The sequence below is a fragment of the Salvelinus fontinalis genome, chromosome 29 (genome assembly GCF_029448725.1).
Source record: "Salvelinus fontinalis isolate EN_2023a chromosome 29, ASM2944872v1, whole genome shotgun sequence".
In the NCBI taxonomy this organism is placed as follows: domain Eukaryota; kingdom Metazoa; phylum Chordata; class Actinopteri; order Salmoniformes; family Salmonidae; genus Salvelinus; species Salvelinus fontinalis.
The window spans coordinates 30,806,555-30,828,890 of record NC_074693.1 but is presented as its reverse complement, the minus strand read 5'-3'; the positions used below and the strand labels follow the sequence as shown (position 1 = coordinate 30,828,890).

The following is a 22,336-nucleotide window of genomic DNA, read 5'->3' as shown; positions in this document are numbered from 1 at the left end:
TTTGTCATTTAGCCAAAAGATGATAATATACATTTATTTTTCACACATGGAAACAAAATGAACCCAAGACCTTTACCACTTCCCCCTGAGTAGAACATATTTACTTTTGACTGGGTTCTTAATAACCTCGTTGCCTCTAGTTGGTATTGTCAACTTCCTTATTCTGCACATAGGAGGTATGAAGACATTAACACTATTTCCACTCCATGGGCTAAAATGTTTCCCATCTGAACATGCCTCCCCTAGATCTGGGTGCATAAAAAGTTTTTCATGAGACTACAATGCAGGCTACGGACCTATGGGCCTGCTACTATGAAATCAGCACACCGTGCAAGGATGCATTTTATTAAAAGCCATTTATTTAAGTCGGCCTCTTTTCAATTTGCTATCGATCGGGCCAGAATCCTGTAAACTGGCCAGTAAACAAAAAAGTATCAATGATCTGCCTGCTTCAGGGTGTCACACACGCAAACACTCTTCACTGAAAACACTGCACTGAAAACTGTTACCTTGGATGCCTCCTGATCCTACAAGACAGTGTGGCATGGCATGGGTGTAGGTAACTGGGCAGGGAAAGTGTTTAGGGGAATGTACCTGTCTTCTCTGTGTTACAGAGAAGAGAGAGAGAGAGAGAGAGAGAGAGAGCGAGAGAAAGAGAGAAAACCAGCCTGTTGTTAGAAGAAGGACAGGGCTACGAGTGCATCACTTGAACATCAATCATATAAAATTGAATCAAACTGTCTCTTAAAAACATGGAATAACACACATCCCTCCCCCACCATATTCCGCCTTTATGATCACCCCCAAGGGATCACAACATGTGACTATCCCACAGGACAACAAAGTCATAAACAACAGCAAGTTTCAAGTTAAAAGAACCTGGATAATCGTAACAACTAGTAGTGACAAACTGGCACAACGTTCCCTCTCCAACAGTAGAAAGACAATGGCAGATGTTATTGGGGAAAGTATCCATTTGTTCATTTAGCTCATATTCCAATGGCCTAAAACACCTCCAGTATTTCAGTGGTGGAACCCTACATATAATGCCCATTTAAAACACTGTCTTTTGCATGACATTTAGAAGACTTCATTTTCAATAGAGGAATAAAATAAAAGCATAACAAAACCATAAATATCAGACAACTGAACATCAGTCAGAGAGAGACTTCTTCCTGGAGAGCAGAAAGATGTCAGGGGGTACATGGGAAAAGTAGTCCTTTATACACAATCTATACACAGGCCTGGCTCTTGCCATGATTGATTGTTTTGCTGTCGTTTTCATGGCACAATCCATTTTCGCATAGGAGTAGACACCGCTGATATCTCCAGCCCTCCACACCTACAATGTACAGGTAGACTAGATTCAGACATGGAGATGAAAATACCCTGGTTTCATGGTTTCAACAACAGTCTCTCCACTGAGGATGAGAGATTTACATTTTAATACAAATAAGCCCCTCAACTGAGACCATGCACACACGCAAACGCTCACACACACGCACGCACGCACGCACGTACACACACACACACACACACACACACACACACACACACACACACACACACACACACACACACACACACACACTACACAGTCCATGTATTTATGTATGTGGAATGATATAATGCAGGATGTCTCTCCAGTGGTTCCTGGTACTCAGTAGTAGTCAGTAGTAGTCATTAGTAGTTGTCGTCATCAATAGTAGTCTTTAGAAGTAGTCTTTAGTAGAAGTCATCAATAGTAGTCTTTAGTAGAAGTCATCAATAGTAGTCTTTAGAAGTAGTCTTTAGTAGGTCATCAATACTAGTCTTTAGAAGTAGTCTTTAGTAAAAGTCATCAATACTAGTCTTTAGTAGAAGTCATCAATACTAGTCTTTAGTAGAAGTCATCAATACTAGTCTTTAGTGAAAGTCATCAATAGTAGTCTTTAGTAGAAGTCATCAATACTAGTCTTTAGTGAAAGTTATCAATAGTAGTCTTTAAAAGTAGTCTTTAGTAAAAGTCATCAATACTAGTCTTTAGTAGAAGTCTTTAATACTAGTCTTTAGAAGTAGTCTTTAGTAAAAGTCATCAATACTAGTCTTTAGTAGAAGTCATCAATACTAGTCTTTAGTAGAAGTCATCAATACTAGTCTTTAGTAGAAGTCATCAATACTAGTCTTTAGAAGTAGTCTTTAGTAAAAGTCATCAATACTAGTCTTTAGAAGTAGTCTTTAGTAGAAGTCATCAATACTAGTCTTTGGTAAAAGTCATCAATACTAGTCTTTAGTAAAAGTCATCAATACTAGTCTTTAGTAAAAGTCATCAATACTAGTCTTTAGAAGTAGTCTTTAGTAGAAGTCATCAATACTAGTCTTTAGTAGAAGTCATCAATACTAGTCTTTAGAAGTAGTCTTTAGTAGAAGTCATCAATACTAGTCTTTAGAAGTAGTCTTTAGTAGAAGTCATCAATACTAGTCTTTAGAAGTAGTCTTTAGTAAAAGTCATCAATACTAGTCTTTAGAAGAAGTCATCAATACTAGTCTTTGGTAAAAGTCATCAATACTAGTCTTTAGTAAAAGTCATCAATACTAGTCTTTAGTAAAAGTCATCAATACTAGCCTTTAGAAGTAGTCTTTAGTAGAAGTCATCAATACTAGTCTTTAGTAGAAGTCATCAATACTAGTCTTTAGAAGTAGTCTTTAGTAAAAGTCATCAATACTAGTCTTTAGAAGTAGTCTTTAGTAGAAGTCATCAATACTAGTCTTTAGTAGAAGTCATCAATACTAGTCTTTAGAAGTAGTCTTTAGTAAAAGTCATCAATACTAGTCTTTAGAAGTAGTCTTTAGTAAAAGTCATCAACACTAGTCTTTAGTAGAAGTCATCAATACTAGTCTTTAGTAGAAGTCATCAATACTAGTCTTTAGAAGTAGTCTTTAGTAGAAGTCATCAATACTAGTCTTTAGAAGTAGTCTTTAGTAGAAGTCATCAATAGTAGTCTTTAGAAGTAGTCTTTAGTAAAAGTCATCAATACTAGTCTTTAGAAGTAGTCTTTAGTAGAAGTCATCAATACTAGTCTTTGGTAAAAGTCATCAATACTAGTCTTTAGTAAAAGTCATCAATACTAGTCTTTAGTAAAAGTCATCAATACTAGTCTTTAGAAGTAGTCTTTAGTAGAAGTCATCGATAGTAGTCTTTAGAAGTTGTCTTTAGAAGTAGTCTTTAGTAGTAGTCTTTAGTAGTAGTCTTTAGTAGTAGTCTTTAGTAGTAGTCTTTAGTAGTAGTCTTTAGTAGTAGTCTTTAGTAGTAGTCTTTAGTAGTAGTCTTTAGTAGTAGTCTTTAGTAGTAGTCTTTAGTAGTAGTCTTTAGTAGTAGTCTTTAGTAGTAGTCTTCAGTTGTAGTCTTTAGTAGTAGTCTTCAGTAGTAGAGGACCAAACACAGTCCGGCAGCTAAGTGGGCAAGCCAGCGCCCTTCACATCATAGTTACTCTTACTTTTACAGGATTCTAACAGTACAATAGAAAACTTACACAAGGCTTTGGAGAGAAAGAAAGATGAGAGAGGGGAAGAGAAAGAAAGATGAGAAAGAAAGAAAGGAAGAGGGAGAGACAAAGAAAGAGAGAGGGAGAAAAAGAAAGATGATAAAGAGTAAATAAACACCAAGTTTGCGGGATTGTTCTATCCCTTATGTACCCCATGTACAAAAGTCAAACCAAAGGTAATGACATTATACTCCCCCAGTGTCCATACAGTAGCTTCACTTTTCACTGCTTGTTGACCTTTGTTCTTCCATGTGTTTTTACTGGTCATGATGTTGATGAATCCTGTTCATCATTATTGTTTCATCACTTCTATTCTTCATGTGTAGAAAAACACCTCGGTACCAGCTAGGCTCCTTCACAGTTTGTTTTAGTGCAATGAGTACACTCCCTCCCACGCTGGGCTGGCCTGAGGGTTAGCTGCCATGGTGCTCTTTTAGCTCTTTTGTCTTCACCAGAATATTAGACCTGGAGAAAGATAAGAGGGAAAATACAGGTGGTTTTAACAAGCTAAGACTATGTCACTCATTGGGCTACATCACTGACTCATTAGGTTACATCACTGACTCATTAGGTTACATCACTGACTCATTAGGTTACATCACTGACTCATTAGGTTACATCACTGACTCATTAGGTTACATCACTAACTCATTAGGTTACATCACTGACTCATTAGGTTACATCACAGACTCATTGGGCTACATCACCGACTCATTAGGCTACATCACCGACTCATTAGGCTACTGACTCATTAGATTACATCACTGACTCATTAGATTACATCACTGACTCATTAGGTTACATCACTGACTCATTATGTTACATCACTGATATCTGTCATACCTGAGTGCTTTCCATCTGTCCTTCTCCACCTGGTTCTCTGGGCTCTCACTCTCATAGGATGCCAGGTAGAGGCCTAGGGATGAAAGAAAGAAATATGATATGTGACTATAATGTTTAACTGTAATGTGTGATTAAATGTTTTTACTTCAAGACTCATGTTAGGTGAGACCGTGTCTTACCGTCCTCACTGAAGATGGGAGCAGTGTGGAGGTAGTGGAGGATGCTCCTGTCTGTCTCAAACGGACACTCTATCTGTTTCCACGTCATAAACTCTCCCACCTGGCGAGCCAATTCCACAAATTTCTGAAAACAAAATCAAAAAGCAGAGAGAGAGTAAGAGAGAGAGAGAGAGAGAGAGAGCAAGAGATTGATTTGGCAATGTAAAGACATTTACCATGCCAATAAAGCCATTTGAATTGAATTGAGAGAGTACAATCCACATTTGTATGTGTCAGTATGAACTTTTCAGCCTTACCGCAAAATGCACATGGCCATTGGGCAGGCGGTTGGCACATCCCTCATTCAGGAAGTAGATGTCTTTGATCAGTAGGCTGAAGAAGGGAATCACAATCTAAGGAAAAGAGAGAGACAGAGTTAATGATGTGTGTCCTTGGTTTCAGTGCACGAGTAGGGGTCAGGTAAGGATAGTTACAAAGTGAATGATGGCCTGTACCTTCTCCCTGATGCTATTAGCAGTCTGGGACCTGTGGACGGCTCCCCTAAGTGCTGTTCTGTAGTTGTAGAAGTTTCCAGTAGGGTCCATCTGATGCTGTATGGTAAAATAAAATAGTATATTAGTCAATTGAAATAAAAATGTATTTGTCACATGCGCCGAATACAACAGGTGTAGTAGACCTTACCATGAAATGCTTACAAGCCCTTAAAACTTCTTACGGCTGAGATCCCGTTAAGGGGATCGATATGACAACAGCCAGTGAAAGTGCTGGGCGCCAAATTCAAAACAACAGAAATCTCATGATTAAAATTCCTCAGACATACAAGTATTTTACACCATTTTAAAGATACACTTCTTGTTAATCCCACCAGTGTCCGATTTGAAATAGGCTTTTCGGCGAAAGCACAACATATCATTATGTTAGGTCAGCACCTATTCACAGAAAACACAGCCATTATTACAGCCAAAGAGAGGAGTCACAAAAATCAGAAATAGAGATAAAATTAATCACTAACCTCTGATGATCTTCATCAGATGACACTCATAGGACTTCATGTTACACAATACATGTATGTTTTCTTCGATAAAGTTCATATTTATATCCAAAAGTCTCAGTTTACATTGGCGCATTATGTTCAGTAATGTTTTGCCTCCAAAACATCCGGTGATTTTGCAGAGATCCACATCAATTTACAGAAATACTCATAATAAACATTGATAAAAGATACAAGTATTAAACATGGAACTTTAGATAAACTTCTCCTTAACGCAACCGCTGTGTCAGATTTTAAAAAAACTTTACGGAAAAAGCACACCATGCTATAATCTGAGTACAGCGCTCAGAGCCCAAATAAGCCATAAAGATATCTGCCATTTTTTGGAGTCAACAGAAGTCAGAAATAGCATTATAAATATTCACTTACCTTTGATGATCTTCATCAGAATGCACTCCCAGGAATCCCAGTTCGACAATAAATGTTTGTTTTGTTCGATATAGTCAATCAATTATGTCCAAATACCTTCATTTTGTTCGCGCGTTCAGTCCAGTAATTGACATTCATGACGCACAGGTCAGACGAAAAGTCAAACAATTTCATTACAGTTCGTAGAAACATGTCAAACGATGTACAGAATTAATCTTTAGGATGTTTTAAAAATAAATCTTCAATAATGTTTCAACTGGAGAATTCCTTTGTCTTCAGAAATGCGATGGAAAGCAGGTCACTCTCATGTGACCGCGCATGTTCAGCTCGTGCCAGACACCTGATTCAAAGAGCTCTCCTTCCCTCATTCTTCACAGTAGAAGCATCAAACAAGGTTTTAAAGACTGTTGGCATCTAGTGGAAGCCTTAGGAAGTGCAAAATGACCAATATCCCACTGTATATTGGATAGGCAAACCTACAAACCTCAGATTTCCCACTTCCTGGTTGGATTTTTTATCAGGTTTTTGCCTGCCATATGAGTTCTGTTATACTCACAGACATCATTCAAACAGTTTTAGAAACTTCAGAGTGTTTTCTATCCAAATATATAATAATATGCATATCTTAGCCTCTGAGCCTGAGTAGCAGGCAGTTTACTCTGGGCACCTTTTCATCCAAGCTACTCAATACTGCCACCCAGCCATAAGAAGTTTTAAGAAAGTAGAGTAAAGAAAATATTTACAAAATAAATTAAAGTAAAAAAAGACAATAAAATAACAATAATGAGGCTATATACAGGGGCTCTCATGAGGACCGCCACAGGAATGGAAGACCCAGAGTTACCTCTGCTGCAGAGGGTACGTTCATTAGAGTTATCTGCACCTCAGAAGTTGCAGCCCAAATAAATGCTTCACAAAGTTCAAGTAACAGACACATCTCAACATCAACTGTTCAGAGGAGACTGCGTGAATCAGGCATTCATGGTCGAATTGCTGCAAAGAAACCACTACTAAAGGACACCAATAATAAAATGAGACTTGCTTGGGCCAAGAAACATGAGCAACGGACCTTAGACCTGTGGAGTCCAAATTTTAGATTTTTGGTTCCAACCGCTGTGTCTTTGTGAGATGCAGAGTAGGTGAACGGATGATCTCTGCATGTGTGGTTCCCACCGTGAAGTATGGATGAGGAGGTATGATGGTGTGGGGTTACTTTGCTGGTATTTAGAATTCAAGGCATACTTAACCAGCATGGCTACCACAGTATTCTGCAGCGATATGCCATCCCATCTGGTTTGCACTTAGTGGGACTAAAATTTGTTTTTCAACAGGACAGTGACCCAAAACACACCTTGAGATGGTTTGGGATGAGTATAACAATTCATCCCAAACCAATGAACAATGAACTTTAACAACTACTGTTTAATAATAATAACAACAATGAAATAATACAAATTCTAACAAGGTATCTAAGGCTGTGCTGGTTGGCTAGTCTTACCTCCAGGATGAAGAACTTGGCAGTCTTGGCTTTACCCCACGTCTTCTTCAACCGAGACACAGGACTCATATTCATACCAGCTAGAGGAGCAGACACAAGTCAAATATCGGTATTTTGCCAAATATCAGTATTTGGGTCATGTATGATGTACTCACAGATGATGGCCATGAGGGAGTTGAAATTGCCAATGTTGAAGCACTCTCTGGCCACGTCGATGAAGAACTCAATCACCTGGGCTCTCTGTTTCTTCTTAGCAGGCTGAGAGGAGATAGACACAGGATGCTAGTAGGATATAATGGATGTAAATGACATGCAAAATAATACAGTATTTGTCCCAGGGCCCGTATCTAGGATCAGTTTTGCCTTTTAGATCATAATGAATAGGATTATATGGAGAGGTTGGGATCTGATCCTAGATCATCACTCCTACTCTGAGACGCTTTGTGGATAAAGGCCCTGGTCTGGGAAGAAAGTATCAATGCCTCACAATGGGTATAGGAGTGTAGTAATGTTACATGGCCAGCAGGTAACACTAAAGAACCATAAATGAATCATCAACCTCAGTGAGGGAAGACTGGCATAATATAATATATCATAATACATGCCATTTAGCAGACGTTTTTATCCAAAGGGACTTACAGTCATGCTTGCATACATGCTTACATATGGGTGGCCACGGGAATCAAACCCACAGTGCTTACATCACAAACACCATGCTCTACCAAATGAGCAATACGGGACCAGAACGAAGAGAATAACGTGAAATCATTTACCATACAGATCTCAGTAGCTACCAGGTAGCACAGCCTGTTGAACCACCTGACGTAAGCCTCCAGGTTAGTGGTCTTCTTCTTCTGCTCACTGAAACACGGCTGCTGGGACACAAACACAGAATACTGCAAATCAGGACCAGAGAGGGCCTCTCTCTCTCTCTTTCTCTGTCTGGTCTCTCTGTCATTCTCTCTGTCTCCTCTTTGTATCTCTCTGTCTCTCCCCCCCCCCCCCTCTCTCTCTCTCTCTCTCTCTCTCTCTCTCTTTCTCACACTCTTACTCGCTCTTTTCAAAAAGTAAACACATGTTTTACAAAACGGTGTACTATAATGTTATTCCCACTGAACAAGTTTTGATATGCAGTATATTATACTATACCTGAGTGCTATCTAGTGGGTCTTTCTGAACAAAGGCTTGGACAAACTCCTCAGGACCGATATAACTGAGATGTTCCTGAAACAGAGAGAGCAGAGTAGAGCGACATGGTCGTGCATATTAACTAGATTCATCTCCGTAATAGAAGCCAAGCAATACAGGAAGTCATGAATCATTGAGAAATCTCACATTCCATTGAAGCAACAGCTGACCCCTGGTATGCACAGGCTAAGCAAAGCAAATCAAAAATACATAAACATAAGAAAACACACACACTATGTCACCGTTGTCATATCAACAAAGACAATCACCCACAGCTACAGTACATCTTCACCCACAGGTTGACCCAAACTCTGAAAGGAATGCAGCCAAGTGATGAGTGGTGTCTGTGTTTCACAAATCTGTCCCAACATTTAGCGGGAGCCCACAGTAAGCTGTGTGTGTGTGTGTGTGTGTATGTGTGTGTGTGTGTGTGTGTGTGTGTGTGTGTGTGTGTGTGTGTGTGTGTGTGTGTGTGTGTGTGTGTGTGTGTGTGTGAAGCTGTCAGGTCACATATATCAACTGTGGATGTATTCCCTTAAAGGCACCAGGCAAACCACTGACTGAGATGATGTCGCGCTTTTCAGACCAGAATACACGCTTACTCAGGCCTACGGAGGATGGCCCTTACACACACACACACACACACACACACACACACACACACACACACACACACACACACACACACACACACACACACACACACACACACACACACACACACACACACAGCACTACCATCAGTGAGAGTAGGAGCTCCTTTGTTACTCAGCCCTGTCTGTTTCTGTCTGTAGAGCACCTTTCAAAGTCTGTTACTCAGTTGCAGGCTAGAGCTAACAGAGGACCGTTCAAAGCCTGTTACTCAGCTGCAGGCTAGAGCTAACAGAGGACCGTTCAAAGCCTGTTACTCAGCTGTAGGCTAGAGCTAACAGAGGACCGTTCAAAGCCTGTTACTCAGCTGCAGGCTAGAGCTAACATAGGACCATTCAAAGCCTGTTACTCAGCTGCAGGCTAGAGCTAACAGAGGACCGTTCAAAGCCTGTTAATTAGCTGTAGGCTAGAGCTAACAGAGGACCATTCAAAGTCTGTTACTCAGCTGTAGGCAAGAGCTAACAGAGGACCATTTAAAGTCTATTACTCAGCTGTAGGCTAGAGCTAACATAGGACCATTCAAAGCCTGTTACTTAGCTGTAGGCTAGAGTTAACCTAGGACCATGCAAGGCTAATACAGCTGGTAATCAAGCAAATGTTAGAACTAAATATCCCCTGGGTTGTTTGGAAGATTTAGGTGCTCCATCTCTCTCTCTCTCTCTCTCTCTCTCTCTCTCTCTCTCTCTCTCTCTCTCTGTCTCTCTCTGTCTCTCTCTGACTCTCTCTGTCTCTCTCTGTCTCTCTCTCTCTCTGTCTCTCTCTCTCTCTCTCTGTCTCTCTCTCTCTCTCTCTCTCTCTCTCTCTCTCTCTCTCTCTGTCTCTCTCTGTCTCTCTCTGTCTCTGTCTCTCTCTGTCTCTGTCTCTCTCTGTCTCTGTCTCTCTCTCTCTCTCTGTCTCTCTCTCTCTCTCTCTCTCTCTCTCTCTCTCTCTCTCTCTCTCTCTCTCTCTCTCTCTCTGTCTTGATTCTACATCTAGCTTAATCTCCACTTCATTTCTGTGTCTATTCCTTTCTTCCCTCTGCTTCCCCTCTCTCTTACTGTCATTTATCTCTCATCGTCTTTCTCTGTCTTTGCCTGTTTGTCTTCCTCTTCCCCCTCTCTCCTCTTCTCATCATCTCTCCCTTCGATCACACCCTTATCTCATCCTCTTTCATCTCTCCTCTCTCTCCTTTAATTCCTTCCTCACATCCTTCCTCCCACTCTTCTTACCAGTTCCACATGGGTGAGTTGCTGTGCCAGTGTGTATGGGTCGTTGCAGATAGACAGTATATCCTTCTGAATAGGTGGAGGCTTGGTCTTGAAGCCCACCAGCTTGTCTGAGATTGAGGAGACTGAGGAGGCATTCACTTTGACAATGCTCTCCTCTCCCTGGGCGATGGCTGCCAGCTTCTGGTTCAGCGTCTGCAAAACCTGGTTCAGTGTCTTCCAATATGCCTGGAAAGGACATATAGACTTTTGAATGATTAGACAACTAATAATAATCATGATCAACACCATCATCATCATTCTCACCCTCCTCATCATCATCAGCATCACCATCACAATCATCATAACGACCACTGTCAAACGGTCCCTAAAACACTTCAGCGAGTAGGCCTTTCTAATCGACCTGGCACGTGTATCCTGGAAGGATGTTGACCTCATCCCGTCAGTAGAGGATGCCTGGTTGCTCTTCAAAAGCACTATCCTCTCCATCTTATATAAGCATGCCCCATTCAAAAAATGTAGAACTAAGAACAGATATAGCCCTTGGTTCACCCCAGACTTGACTGCCCTTGACCAGCACAAACACATCCTGTTGCGTTCTGCATTAGCATCGATATGCAACTTTTCAGGTAAGTCAGGAACCCTATATACTCAGTCAGTTAGTCAGTTCAAACAGAAATTTGCTTCCTGTAGCACTAATTCCAAAACGTTTTGGGACACTGTAAAGTCCATGGAGAATTTGAGCACCTCCTCCCAGCTGCCCACTGCACTGAGGATAGAAACAGAAACACTGTCACCACCGATAAATCTACGATCATTTCAGTAAGCATTTTTCCACGGCAACTTGCCCAAACCCCCCCTGCTTCTCCTTCACCCAAATCCAGAAAGCTGATGTTCTGAAAGAACTGCAAAATCTGGATCCCTACAAATCAGCCGGGCTCGACAATCTGGACCCTCTCTAAAATTATCCGCAGAAATTGTTGCAACCCCTATTACTAGCCTATTCAACTTCTCTTCCGCATCGTCTGAGATCCCTAAAGATTGGAAAGTTGCCGCGGTCATCCCCCTCTTCAAAGGGGGAAACACTCTAGACCCAAACTGTTATAGACCTATAGCCATCCTGCCCTGCCTTTCTAAAATGTCTGAAAGCCACGTTAATAAACAGATCACCGACCATTTTGAATCCAACCGTACCTTCTCCACTATGCAATGTGGTTTCCGAGCTGGTCATGGGTGCACCTCAGCCACGCTCAAGGTCCTAAACGATATCATAAACTCCATCGATAAAAGACAGTGCTGTGCAGCAGTCTTCATCGACCTGGCCAAGGCTTTCGACTCTGTCAATCACCACATTCTTATCGGCAGACTCAATAGCCTTGGCTTCTGAAATGACTGCCTCGCCTGGTTCACCAACTACTTCTCAGATAGAGTTCAGTGTGTCAAATCGGAGGGCCTGTTGTCCGGACCTCTGGCAGTCTCTATGGGGGTGCCACAGGGTTCAATTCTCGGGCCGACTCTTTTCTCTGTATATATCAATGATGTCGCTCTTGCTGCTGGTGATTCTCTGATCCACCTCTATGCAGACGACACCATTCTGTATACATCTGGCCCTTCTTTGGACACTGTGCTAACAAACCTCCAAACAAGCTTCAACGCCATACAACACTCCTTCCGTGGCCTCCAACTGCTTTTAAATGCTAGTTAAACTAAGTGCATGCTCTTCAACCGATTGCTGCCCGCACCGTCCCGCCCGACTAGCATCACTACTCTGGACGGTTCTGACTTAGAATATGTAGACAACTACAAATACCTAGGGGTCTGGTTAACCTGTAAACTCTCCTTCCAGACTCATATTAAGCATCTCCAATCCAAAATGAAATCTAGAATCGGCTTCCAATTTCCCAACAAAGCATCCTTCACTCATGCTGCCAATCATACCCTCGTAAAACTGACTATCTTACCGATCCTTGACTTCGGCGATGTAATTTACAAAATAGCCCCCAACACTCAATTCAGCAAACTGGATGTAGTCTATCACAGTGTCATCCGTTTTGTCACCAAAGCCCCATATACTACCCACCACTGCGACCTGTATGCTCTCGTTGGCTGGCCCTCACTACATATCCGTCACCAAACCCACTGGCTCCAGGTCATCTATAAGTCTTTGCTAGGTAAAGCCCCTCCTTATCTCAGCTCATTGGTCACCATAGCAACACCCACCCGTAGCTCGTGCTCCAGCAGGTATATTTCACTGGCCAGCCACAAAGCCAACACTTCCTTTGGCCGCCTTTCCTTCTAGTCCTCTGCTGCCAATGACTCGAACAAATTGCAAAAATCTCTGAAGCTGGAGTCTATATCTCCCTCACTAACTTTAAGCATCAGCTGTCAGAGCAGCTTACTGATCACTGCACCTGTACACAGTTAATCTGTAAACAGCACACCCGACTACCTCATCCCCATATTATTACTTACCCTCTTGCTCTTTTGCACCCCAGTATCTCTACTTGCACATCATCATCTGCACATCTATCACTCCAGTATTAATGCCAAATTGTATTTATTTTCGCCTCTAGTGCATAGTTATTGCCTACCTCCCTACTCTTCTACATTTGCACACACTGTACATAGATTTTTCTATTTTTCTTTTCTATTGTGTTATTGACTGTACGTTTGTTTATGTGTAACTCTGTGTTGTTGTTTTTGTCACACTGCTTTGCTTTATCTTGGCCAGGTCGCAGTTGTAAATGAGAACTTGTTCTCAACTGGCCTACCTGGTTAAATAAAGCTGAAATTAAATAAATAAAAAATCATCATCATCATCATCATCATCATCATCATCATCAACATCATCATCATCATCATCATCATCACAATCATCACAATCATCATTATCATCACCATCACAATCATCACCCCCAAATCATCACAATCAACATCATAATCATCACCCTCATCATCTCTCCAGACTACATCCCTCTCCTTCACAGTTTACATCCCTCTTTCACAACATCGTGCCCGTGCGAGCATGTGTCCCTTTTCATCTGTGTGTGTGAGTGTGTGTTGTGTTCCCCCCAGTGTGTGTGTGTGTGTGTCTCCCCCGCTGAGCTGTGTGGCTGTAAGGCTGGTGGTTGGGGCCGGCAGGTCGAGTCTCAGTAAATCACCCATAGCGTAAATGACCTGAAGCCAGAACACTGCCTGGGCCCTGCTCTGCAACCACAAATAGCTGCAAATTCATCACCATTACCCTCCTCTTGCTCTCTCTCCATTCCTCTTCTTCCTTCTTCGCATTCACCCCCTTTCATCCTACTCCACTTCCCCTCCCTGCTCTTCCTCTCCTCCCTGCTCTCCATCTTCCATCCCCATGCCACCCTCATCCTTCATCATCATCCATTTCTTTCTCTCTCTTTCCTTGAGGCTGCAGAGCCAATGCAAGAACCCCTCCCCTCATCGCTTTTTCTATTCTCTCTCTCTCTCTCTCTCTCTCTCTCTCTCTCTCTCTCTCTCTCTCTCTCTCTCTCTCTCTCTCTCTCTCTCTCTCTCTCTCTCTCTCTCCAATTCAATTTCAGGGCTTTATTGGCATGGGAAACATATGTTAACATTGCAAGTGAAGTGAAGTAGATAATTCACAGTAAACATTACACTCACAGAAGTTCCAAAATAATAAAGACATTTCAAATGTCATATGTCTATATACTGTGTTGTAACGATGTGCACTCGCTCTCTGTCTGTCTCTCTCTCTCTCCCCCCCTCTCTCTCTGTCACTCCCCCCTTCTCTCCTCCTCTCTCTCCCCTCCCCCTCTCTCTCTTTCTCTCTCTCTGTCTGTCTGTCTCTCCTCTCTCTGTCTGTCTCTCTCTCTCCCCCTCTCTCTCTGTCTTTCTCTCCCCCCCCCTCTCTCTCTCTCTCTCTCTCTCTCTCTCTCAATTTCACTTTAAGGGCTTTATTGGAATGGGAAACAATTGTTAACATTCCCAAAGCAAGTGAAGAATCACTTTCTTTTAGGTGGTTGTAGAATTTAACGGCTCTTTTCTGGATTTTGATAATTTTGTGGGCAGTGTGCACATAGCTTGTCTTCTCTTGAGAGCCAGGTCTGCCTACGGCGACCTTTCTCAATAGCAAGACTATGTTCACTGAGTCTGTACATAGTCAAAGATTTCCTTAATTTTGGGTCAGGTATTCTATGACTGCGTACTCTCTGTTTAGAGCCAAATAGCGTTCTAGTTTGCAATTTTTTTTTGTTAATTCTGTCAAGTAATTATCTTTATGTTTTCTCTTGATTTGGTTGGGTCTAATTGTGTTACTGTCGTGGGGCTCTGTTGGGCCTGTTTGTGAACAGAGCCCCAGGACCAGCTTTCTTAGGGGACTCTTCTCCAGGTTCATCTCTCTGTAGGTGATGGCTTGTTCATGGCTTGTTTGGGAATCACTTCCTTTTAGGTAGTTGTAGAATTTAACGGCTCTATTCTGGATTTGGTTAATTAGCGGGTATCGGCCTAATTCTGCTCTGCATGCATTATTTGGTGTTTTACGTTGTACACAGAGGATATTTTTGCAGAACTCTGCATGCAGAGTCTCAATTTGGTGTTTGTTCCATTTTGTGAATTTTGGGTTGGTGAGTAGACCCCAGACCTCACAATGGGTTCTATAACTGATTCAAGTATTTTTAGTGTATAGTGTTAGTGATTCGTCATAGTGAAGGCGTAGATCCAGGTTCTCTGGGTCTGTCTCTTTCTGGTTGGATTGGTTAATCATTTCATTTCTTAGGTTTTTGCATTCTTCATCAAACCAATTGTCATTGTTGTTTATTTTCTTATAGGGGTGTCAGTGGGCTGACTGTGAACGCTCTGAGAGACTTTGGGTTGAGGTAAGTGATAAAGTAATCTACAGTACTACTGACAAGGGATGAGCTGTAGGTGTACCTACCATAGGAGTCCCCTCGAAGCCTACCATTGACTATGTACAGACCCAGCGTGCGACAGAGTTGCAGGAGTTGGGACCCATCTCTCTCTCTCTCTCTCTCTCTCTCTCTCTCTCTCTCTCTCTCTCTCTCTCTCTCTCTCTCTCTCTCTCTCTCTCTCTCTCTCTCTCTCTTCTCTCTCCATCCTCTCGCTCGCTCTCTCTTTCCTCTCTCACTCTCTCTCTCCTTCCTCTTTCTCCCTCTCTCTCTCTCTCTCATTCTTTCTCTACTCTTTTCTCTCTCCCTATCCCACTCTCTCCTGTAATGCAGTAGAACAGGAATGCATAACATTGCACTGTTTTGTACATTCAGAGTGCCACACCCCTTCACCCGACTGAGTCTCCTTTCTGAGAGTATGGAGGGTAGCCTCTCATACTTCCTCCCTCCCTCCCTCCCTCTCTCTCACCTCATCACAGGGTGCTATCCTGTGGATGATATCTTTGAAAAGGCCCACCATCTTCTCCTCTCTGAAGTCTGTGGGGAATGTCTCTGTCCACTCAGTCAGCAGCTGCAGGATCTTGGGACCAAACTTCCTCACTTTAGCCTGTGAGGAGACACAGTCAGAGTCACTGGGATGGAAAGTTTGGGTTTGTGTGTGTGTGTGTGTGTGTGTGTGTGTGTGTGTGTGTGTGTGTGTGTGTGTGTGTGTGTGTGTGTGTGTGTGTGTGTGTGTGTGTGTGTGTGTGTGTGTGTGTGTGTGTGTGTGTGTGTGTGTGTAAGCAGTGCTGACCGTGTCCAGTGGACTCTGGTCCAACTGCTGTTGTTTGATGCAGGTGTCACAGAGTCTGGCCAGCAGCTCAGGGGGAGAGATGAACAGACGAGCACTCAGCAGGAACGTAAACACATAGGCTTTCTGTGGAGGGACACAATGGGTTAAACACATAGGCTTTCTGTGGAGGGAAACAATGGGTTAAACACATAGGCTTTCTGTGGAGGGACACAATGGGTTAAACACATAGGCTTTCTGTGGAGGGAAACAATGGGTTAAACACATAGGCTTTCTGTGGAGGGAAACAATGGGTTAAACACATAGGCTTTCTGTGGAGGGAAACAATGGGTTAAACACATAGGCTTTCTGTGGAGGGACACAATGGGTTAAACACATAGGCTTTCTGTGGAGGTACACAATGGGTTAAACACATAGGCTTTCTGTGGAGGGACACAATGGGTTAAACACATAGGCTTTCTGTGGAGGGACACAATGGGTTAAACACATAGGCTTTCTGTGGAGGGACACATTGGGTTAAACACATAGGCTTTCTGTGGAGGGAAACAATGGGTTAAACACATAGGCTTTCTGTGGAGGGAAACAATGGGTTAAACACATAGGCTTTCTGTGGAGGGAAACAATGGGTTAAACACATAGGCTTTCTGTGGAGGGAAACAATGGGTTAAACACATAGGCTTTCTGTGGAGGGAAACAATGGGTTAAACACATCCAGTATTTCCATTTTCATTAACATTTATTCCTACTACTATTTCTACTTCTGAAGCTGGGGCCACTACAACCAGGGTGGTGTTTACCTCTGGGTAGTAGTCTGCGGTGGGCACCAGGTGCTGGATGAGAGTGTCCAGAGAGGCGGAGGTAATGGGGGGTCCGTCGGCCACGCAAGCCCCAGGTCCTCTGGCCTCCTGGGGGCCTTCCTCCTCCTCAGGGTCAGCCTCAGAGCAGGTGGAGGCCAGGTGGGGGCTGAAGCCACTGGGGGTGAACATGGTGCCTGCTGCTGGGAACACAGTCTGGGGCATTCCTCTCCTGGCTGGGATGACAGACAGAGAGATACATTCAGCAGGCTAGCTGTTTACCCTCTCAGAGCATTATCTCTAGTTCAGTCTCCACTACACACTCATTCCATCCCAGTGACTTTACAACCTGCCAGCCAAAGCCTCCGTTGTTGGGGGAAATGGAATATCCCCCCAACCCCCAGCAGGCCGTCTCCAAGGACGATGCAATACAAGAGGGGAAACACACACACACACACACACACACACACACAAACACGCACGCATACGCACGCACGCACGCACACACACACACACACACACACACACACACACACACACACACACACACACACACACACACACACACACACACACACACACACACACACACACACACACACACACACACACACACACACACACACACACACACACACAGTGTTTCGGGAAGGGGAAGCGGGAGAGGGTGGCTGTCACTCTACTCTGCCTGCATCATCTCTGATAAAAGGTTCTTTAAAGCAGCTGACATTTCCTTGTCTTTGTCTTTGGTTGAAAGGCAGAGGTCATGGTAATCAGCAGTTCAGTGTGTTCAGACTGTGACACAGTGACATAAATAACAGCCTCCATTGAGGGGAGAAAGGAGGTATTTAGGCCAGCAGTCAACACCCTGCTCCTTTCATTAAGCTGTCACAGTCCACCTGTCTGGAACCTGACAACATTCTAGTCTTCTGACGTAACTCTCCTCCTCTGACAGGCTGCATCTATTTCACAGCATGTACATGTATAGGCACACACACACACACACACACACACACACACACACACACACACACACACACACACACACACACACACACACACACACACACACACACACACACACACACACACACACACACACACACACACACACATACACACACACACGTGCACACCCACACAGGCAGGCTGGCACACACACCGTCACCGCTTTAGTCTCTGACCTTTTTGACTGTTTGGTGATAAATGACATGAAAAAGCAACAGGACTTAGCAAAGTGAATTAAAACAATGGATTGTGAGGTCTGAGATATATTCTGACCCAATTAGAAGCCATTATCTGCATTGTGGTTGTACTGTGTTTTTAAATTGTCCAATAAAATCAATCAATCAATATCTCACTTTTCCTCAGTATTTTACATATATAATTGTCTAGATGTGATTATGCTGGGGAAAGCCCAGTGTCCTTGCAGTACCACTGCTGTGGTGTAGATTACCCTGGCACTGCCAGCTATATGCTGTCCTTGTGGGATCCCTACAGTAAGGTTGGATCCCTACAGTGTCCTTGCAGTACCACTGCTGTGGTGTAGATTACCCTGGCACTGCCAGCTATATGCTGTCCTTGTGGGATCCCTACAGTAAGGTTGGATCCCTACAGTGTCCTTGCAGTACCACTGCTGTGGTGTAAATTACCCTGGCACTGCCAGCTATATGCTGTCCTTGTGGGATCCCTACAGTAAGGTTGGATCCCTACAGTGTCCTTGCAGTACCACTGCTGTGGTGTAAATTACCCTGGCACTGCCAGCTATATGCTGTCCTTGTGGGATCCCCACAGTAAGCATTTCCTATGTAAGGCAGGGCTGACTGTCTAGCTGAGTGACTGGCTGACTGTCTGACTGTCTGGCTGACTGGCTGACTAGCTGACTGGCTGGATGACTGGCTGACTGACTGGCTGGCTGGCTGACTGGCTGACTAGCTGACTGCCTGGCTGACCACTTGGATGACTGACTGGCTGAATGACTATGACTGGCTAACTGTCTGTCTGGCTTGCTGACTGGCTGACTGACTGGCTGGCTGGATGACTATGACTGGCTAACTGTCTGTCTGGCTTGCTGACTGGCTGACTGACTGGCTGGCTGGATGACTGGCTGAGTGGATGACTGGCTGACTGCCTGGCTGACTGGATAACTAACTGGTTGATTGACTTGCTGACTGGCTGACTGTGTAGTTAGGCCTGTACAGCTCTGTGGCCATGATGGGTGTGGCAGGACATCTGTGAGTTCAACCATGTGTCACCACTGTTTGTATAAACTAATCCCCTGTATTAGCCCAGAGACAGATGAGCGGATGAACATGAGTGTGCCGGTGCTCAGTTGGTGCCTCTGTTACACACGGACGCAGGCACACGCATGCACACACACACACACACACACACACACGCACAAACACACAAACCAGCCCCATCATTTATTCATGACATGACGACATCGCCAGGTGATGCATCATGGTCTAGCAGTATAGGAAACAATAATACACACATCCTGTCCAATGTGTTTTACAGTAGTGCTGACTCACATCTACACTATCAGACACATTTAGCTGCGCAAAAATAATTATGAATTATGCTGCAATGCTTTTTGCACGATTTCCAGAAAAATAGGTGAGATCCCCCTGCAGACACACCCATAACCTACTGTAGAACCAACCTGCTTTTAACACCTCTGTCACGTTCCTGACCTGTTTTCTCTTGTTTTTGTATGTGTTTAGTTGGTCAGGGCGTGAGTTGGGGTGGGCATTCTATGTTATGTGTTTCTATGTTTAGGTTCATTGTCATTTAGCCTAATATGGTTCTCAATCAGGGACATGTGTTTTACGTTTCCTCTGATTGAGAACCATATTAAGGTAGGTTGTTCACACTGTTTGTTTGTGGGTGGTTGTCTTCCGTGTTTGTGTCTGTGTATACCACACGGGACTGTTTCGGGTTGTTCGTTCGTTTTAGGTAGTCTGTTCCTGTTTCATGCGTTCTTCGTGTTTATGTAAGTTCTTGTTCAGGTCAGTCTACGTCGTTTGTTATTTTGTGGTTTGTTTAAGTGTTTTTGTCTTTACTTTAATACACTTCATTATGTCCACATTCCACGCTGCGCTTTGGTCCAATCCATACTCCTCCTCTTCGGACGAAGAGGAGGAGGACAACCGTTACAACCTCTAAAAGTCAAAGGGGGTTCAGTATTTATGTATTTATATCGGTCTGCTAATACAGCACTATTAAAGGCCCAGTGCACTACTTTTGTCATAAAATATAAAAAATAAAACATTCAAAAATATATATTATGATTTTTCAGCTCGCCTACTTCCCACGGCTATACCTGTAGATATAACACTTTTGTATTTATTTGATAAAATATTGAATTTGGGCAATATTACTATAGCCCACACAAATGCATTGAATAACACATTCCTAAATGGAAAAACAGACTGTAAAAAAATCTATCATGCAGAAGAAGGTTTTGAAGTGTCTGCCCTATGTCTAGGAGATATAAGAAAGCTCAGGAAACATTTTAGTTTTTTTTATACATATTTAACTCCTTTTTTGGCACAAAATTACCTCCATTGAATTGAATTGAATTTATTTTGGGCAACAGACATATACAACAAAATGTACAATGTGGACCCAGAGCATATCACCTGAAAGTATTAATTAAAATGCTTATTTCCAAAGTGGTCCTCGGTGGTAAAAACAATAACACATAACGATTAAAAGACAAGACAAAATTACAAACAACTATAAATACATTCATTTATATTGACATCCTAAAAAGTGTCACTATTCACTGCACTTCTCCCTAACCTTAAAAATCAATCGTTTAATTACACATCATGCCGATCCTTCAAATCAATCCACCTGACCAGCAGTAGGGGCACAAGGGTCAGTGGAGTGGTTTCCCTTACTTAGACAGCCTTGTCCAAAAGAAAACCTTTTACTCTTTATTTGCTTGTTCTCCAAGGGAAGGCTATTCCATTCGTCCATTCATTTTAATCGGTACTGCGATTACCTTCAGACAAGTCTTGTGACAGTTGGGGGGGGGCATTGCAAACGGAGAACATGATTGTGTTCGTTGAGAGTCTCCCCTTTTCATAGTGGGATCATACTAGTTAGTACGCCAAACCGTTCGGACCAGTGGCGGTTTGTGACGTTTAGGATGAGGGAGTATGACTATTTTCTTTATGAGCATGGCCTTATTTCTATTACAGCATATTGGATGACTGTCATTCCTATTCCATTCACCCAGTTCAATGTTTAGGCTACTACATGATACTCACATTTTACCTAAACCCATCATGAGGTTGCTACAACCTAGCCTATGAATGAAAGTTTACAATGTAGGTGCGCAGGTCGAGAGAAAAATGTGTAATCAAGGTGACAGTTAGTGCGACATTCAAAACCGCCTTGCACAATCTTGCCTGCATCAAGCTGATCTAGGGTGTAATCAGCTATGTTTATCCTCGTTTCATTACGTTTGCATCTGATTAAGAAGCGTTTTTCAACAGACTCGGCAGAATGAATACACCCCTGATCACATGCGAACACAGTTCACTTTCATAGCAGCCACATACTGCATGATACCTGTGATTGTTGTATAATTCCTTCTTGCATCTACGTGCTCTCCTCCACTCACCTTTTACATTCGCTTGTGGACTTCAGTGCACAACACATCAGCTGTATGTGACCAGGCGAAAAAAAACTTTCCAAGCCAAACCTTCATATCATAACCGCAAACCGCTATACACAGCCTACATTGTTATTAGCTATTAGCTAATGTTAGACAACATAGCTAATAGACTATTAAGGATTAAGATTTTCTTCCGTCACATTCCCATAGGGCCTGGAACATCACATCAACTAAAACACAGCAGGTGTTTATCATACTACCTGGCCGAGACCAACAGCAGCAGCAGAAGCGTGTGTGTGTCTAGAATCTAGACAGATGTAAGTGTCATTGTGCAGTGGAGTAGATATACACCACCGACAGACAACCTTTTGTTCCAGTGGAGCTGCTATCCTCACCGTCATGGGGAGCCGCTTGCTTTGTTCTGTCAGGATTAACACAGGGTGCCACTGTCTGCAGAGATTTACCCACACACACACGCACACACACATACCGCCCGTGAGCACACACACACCGCCCTTGAAAGAAAGGCATTCGCTTGACTGAGGTGCTAAGGCTGTCAGACTCCTCCCTCCATATCTTTCTCTTTTTTCACCTGTTCCCTTTTTCTTTCTTTCTTTCTTTCTTTCTTTCTTTCTTTCTTTCTTTCTTCCATTGTCGCTCTCATACAGAGACACTCTCCTCTCTACAAAAGGGAAAATAAATCAACATAAATATAGGTTGTATTT

The 22,336-nt window shown here is 42.9% G+C and overlaps 1 protein-coding gene across 4 annotated transcripts in view; it reads right to left on the bottom strand.

Moving 5' to 3' along the window:
- Positions 1 to 339: 339 nt before the first annotated feature.
- LOC129827823 (ras-GEF domain-containing family member 1C-like) overlaps positions 340 to 22,336 on the bottom strand; it is a 46,635-nt gene continuing 24,638 nt past the window's right edge. For 2 of the 4 annotated variants that reach the window (XM_055889027.1, XM_055889029.1), the window contains exons 2-14: positions 16,985 to 17,217; positions 16,191 to 16,313; positions 15,867 to 16,004; positions 10,512 to 10,736; positions 8,614 to 8,688; positions 8,238 to 8,339; positions 7,620 to 7,722; positions 7,465 to 7,544; positions 5,041 to 5,136; positions 4,843 to 4,938; positions 4,547 to 4,670; positions 4,368 to 4,440; positions 340 to 3,989 (exon numbers count right to left, since the gene is read on the bottom strand). In XM_055889027.1, the coding sequence (XP_055745002.1) occupies positions 3,938 to 3,989; positions 4,368 to 4,440; positions 4,547 to 4,670; positions 4,843 to 4,938; positions 5,041 to 5,136; positions 7,465 to 7,544; positions 7,620 to 7,722; positions 8,238 to 8,339; positions 8,614 to 8,688; positions 10,512 to 10,736; positions 15,867 to 16,004; positions 16,191 to 16,313; positions 16,985 to 17,206 (1,509 nt within the window). In that variant the 5' untranslated portion in view covers positions 17,207 to 17,217 and the 3' untranslated portion in view covers positions 340 to 3,937. Of the gene's footprint in view, positions 3,990 to 4,367; positions 4,441 to 4,546; positions 4,671 to 4,842; positions 4,939 to 5,040; positions 5,137 to 7,464; positions 7,545 to 7,619; positions 7,723 to 8,237; positions 8,340 to 8,613; positions 8,689 to 10,511; positions 10,737 to 15,866; positions 16,005 to 16,190; positions 16,314 to 16,984; positions 17,218 to 21,617; positions 22,237 to 22,336 lie in introns of those variants that run through there. The other 2 variants (XM_055889028.1, XM_055889030.1) reach the window with 2 other exon arrangements.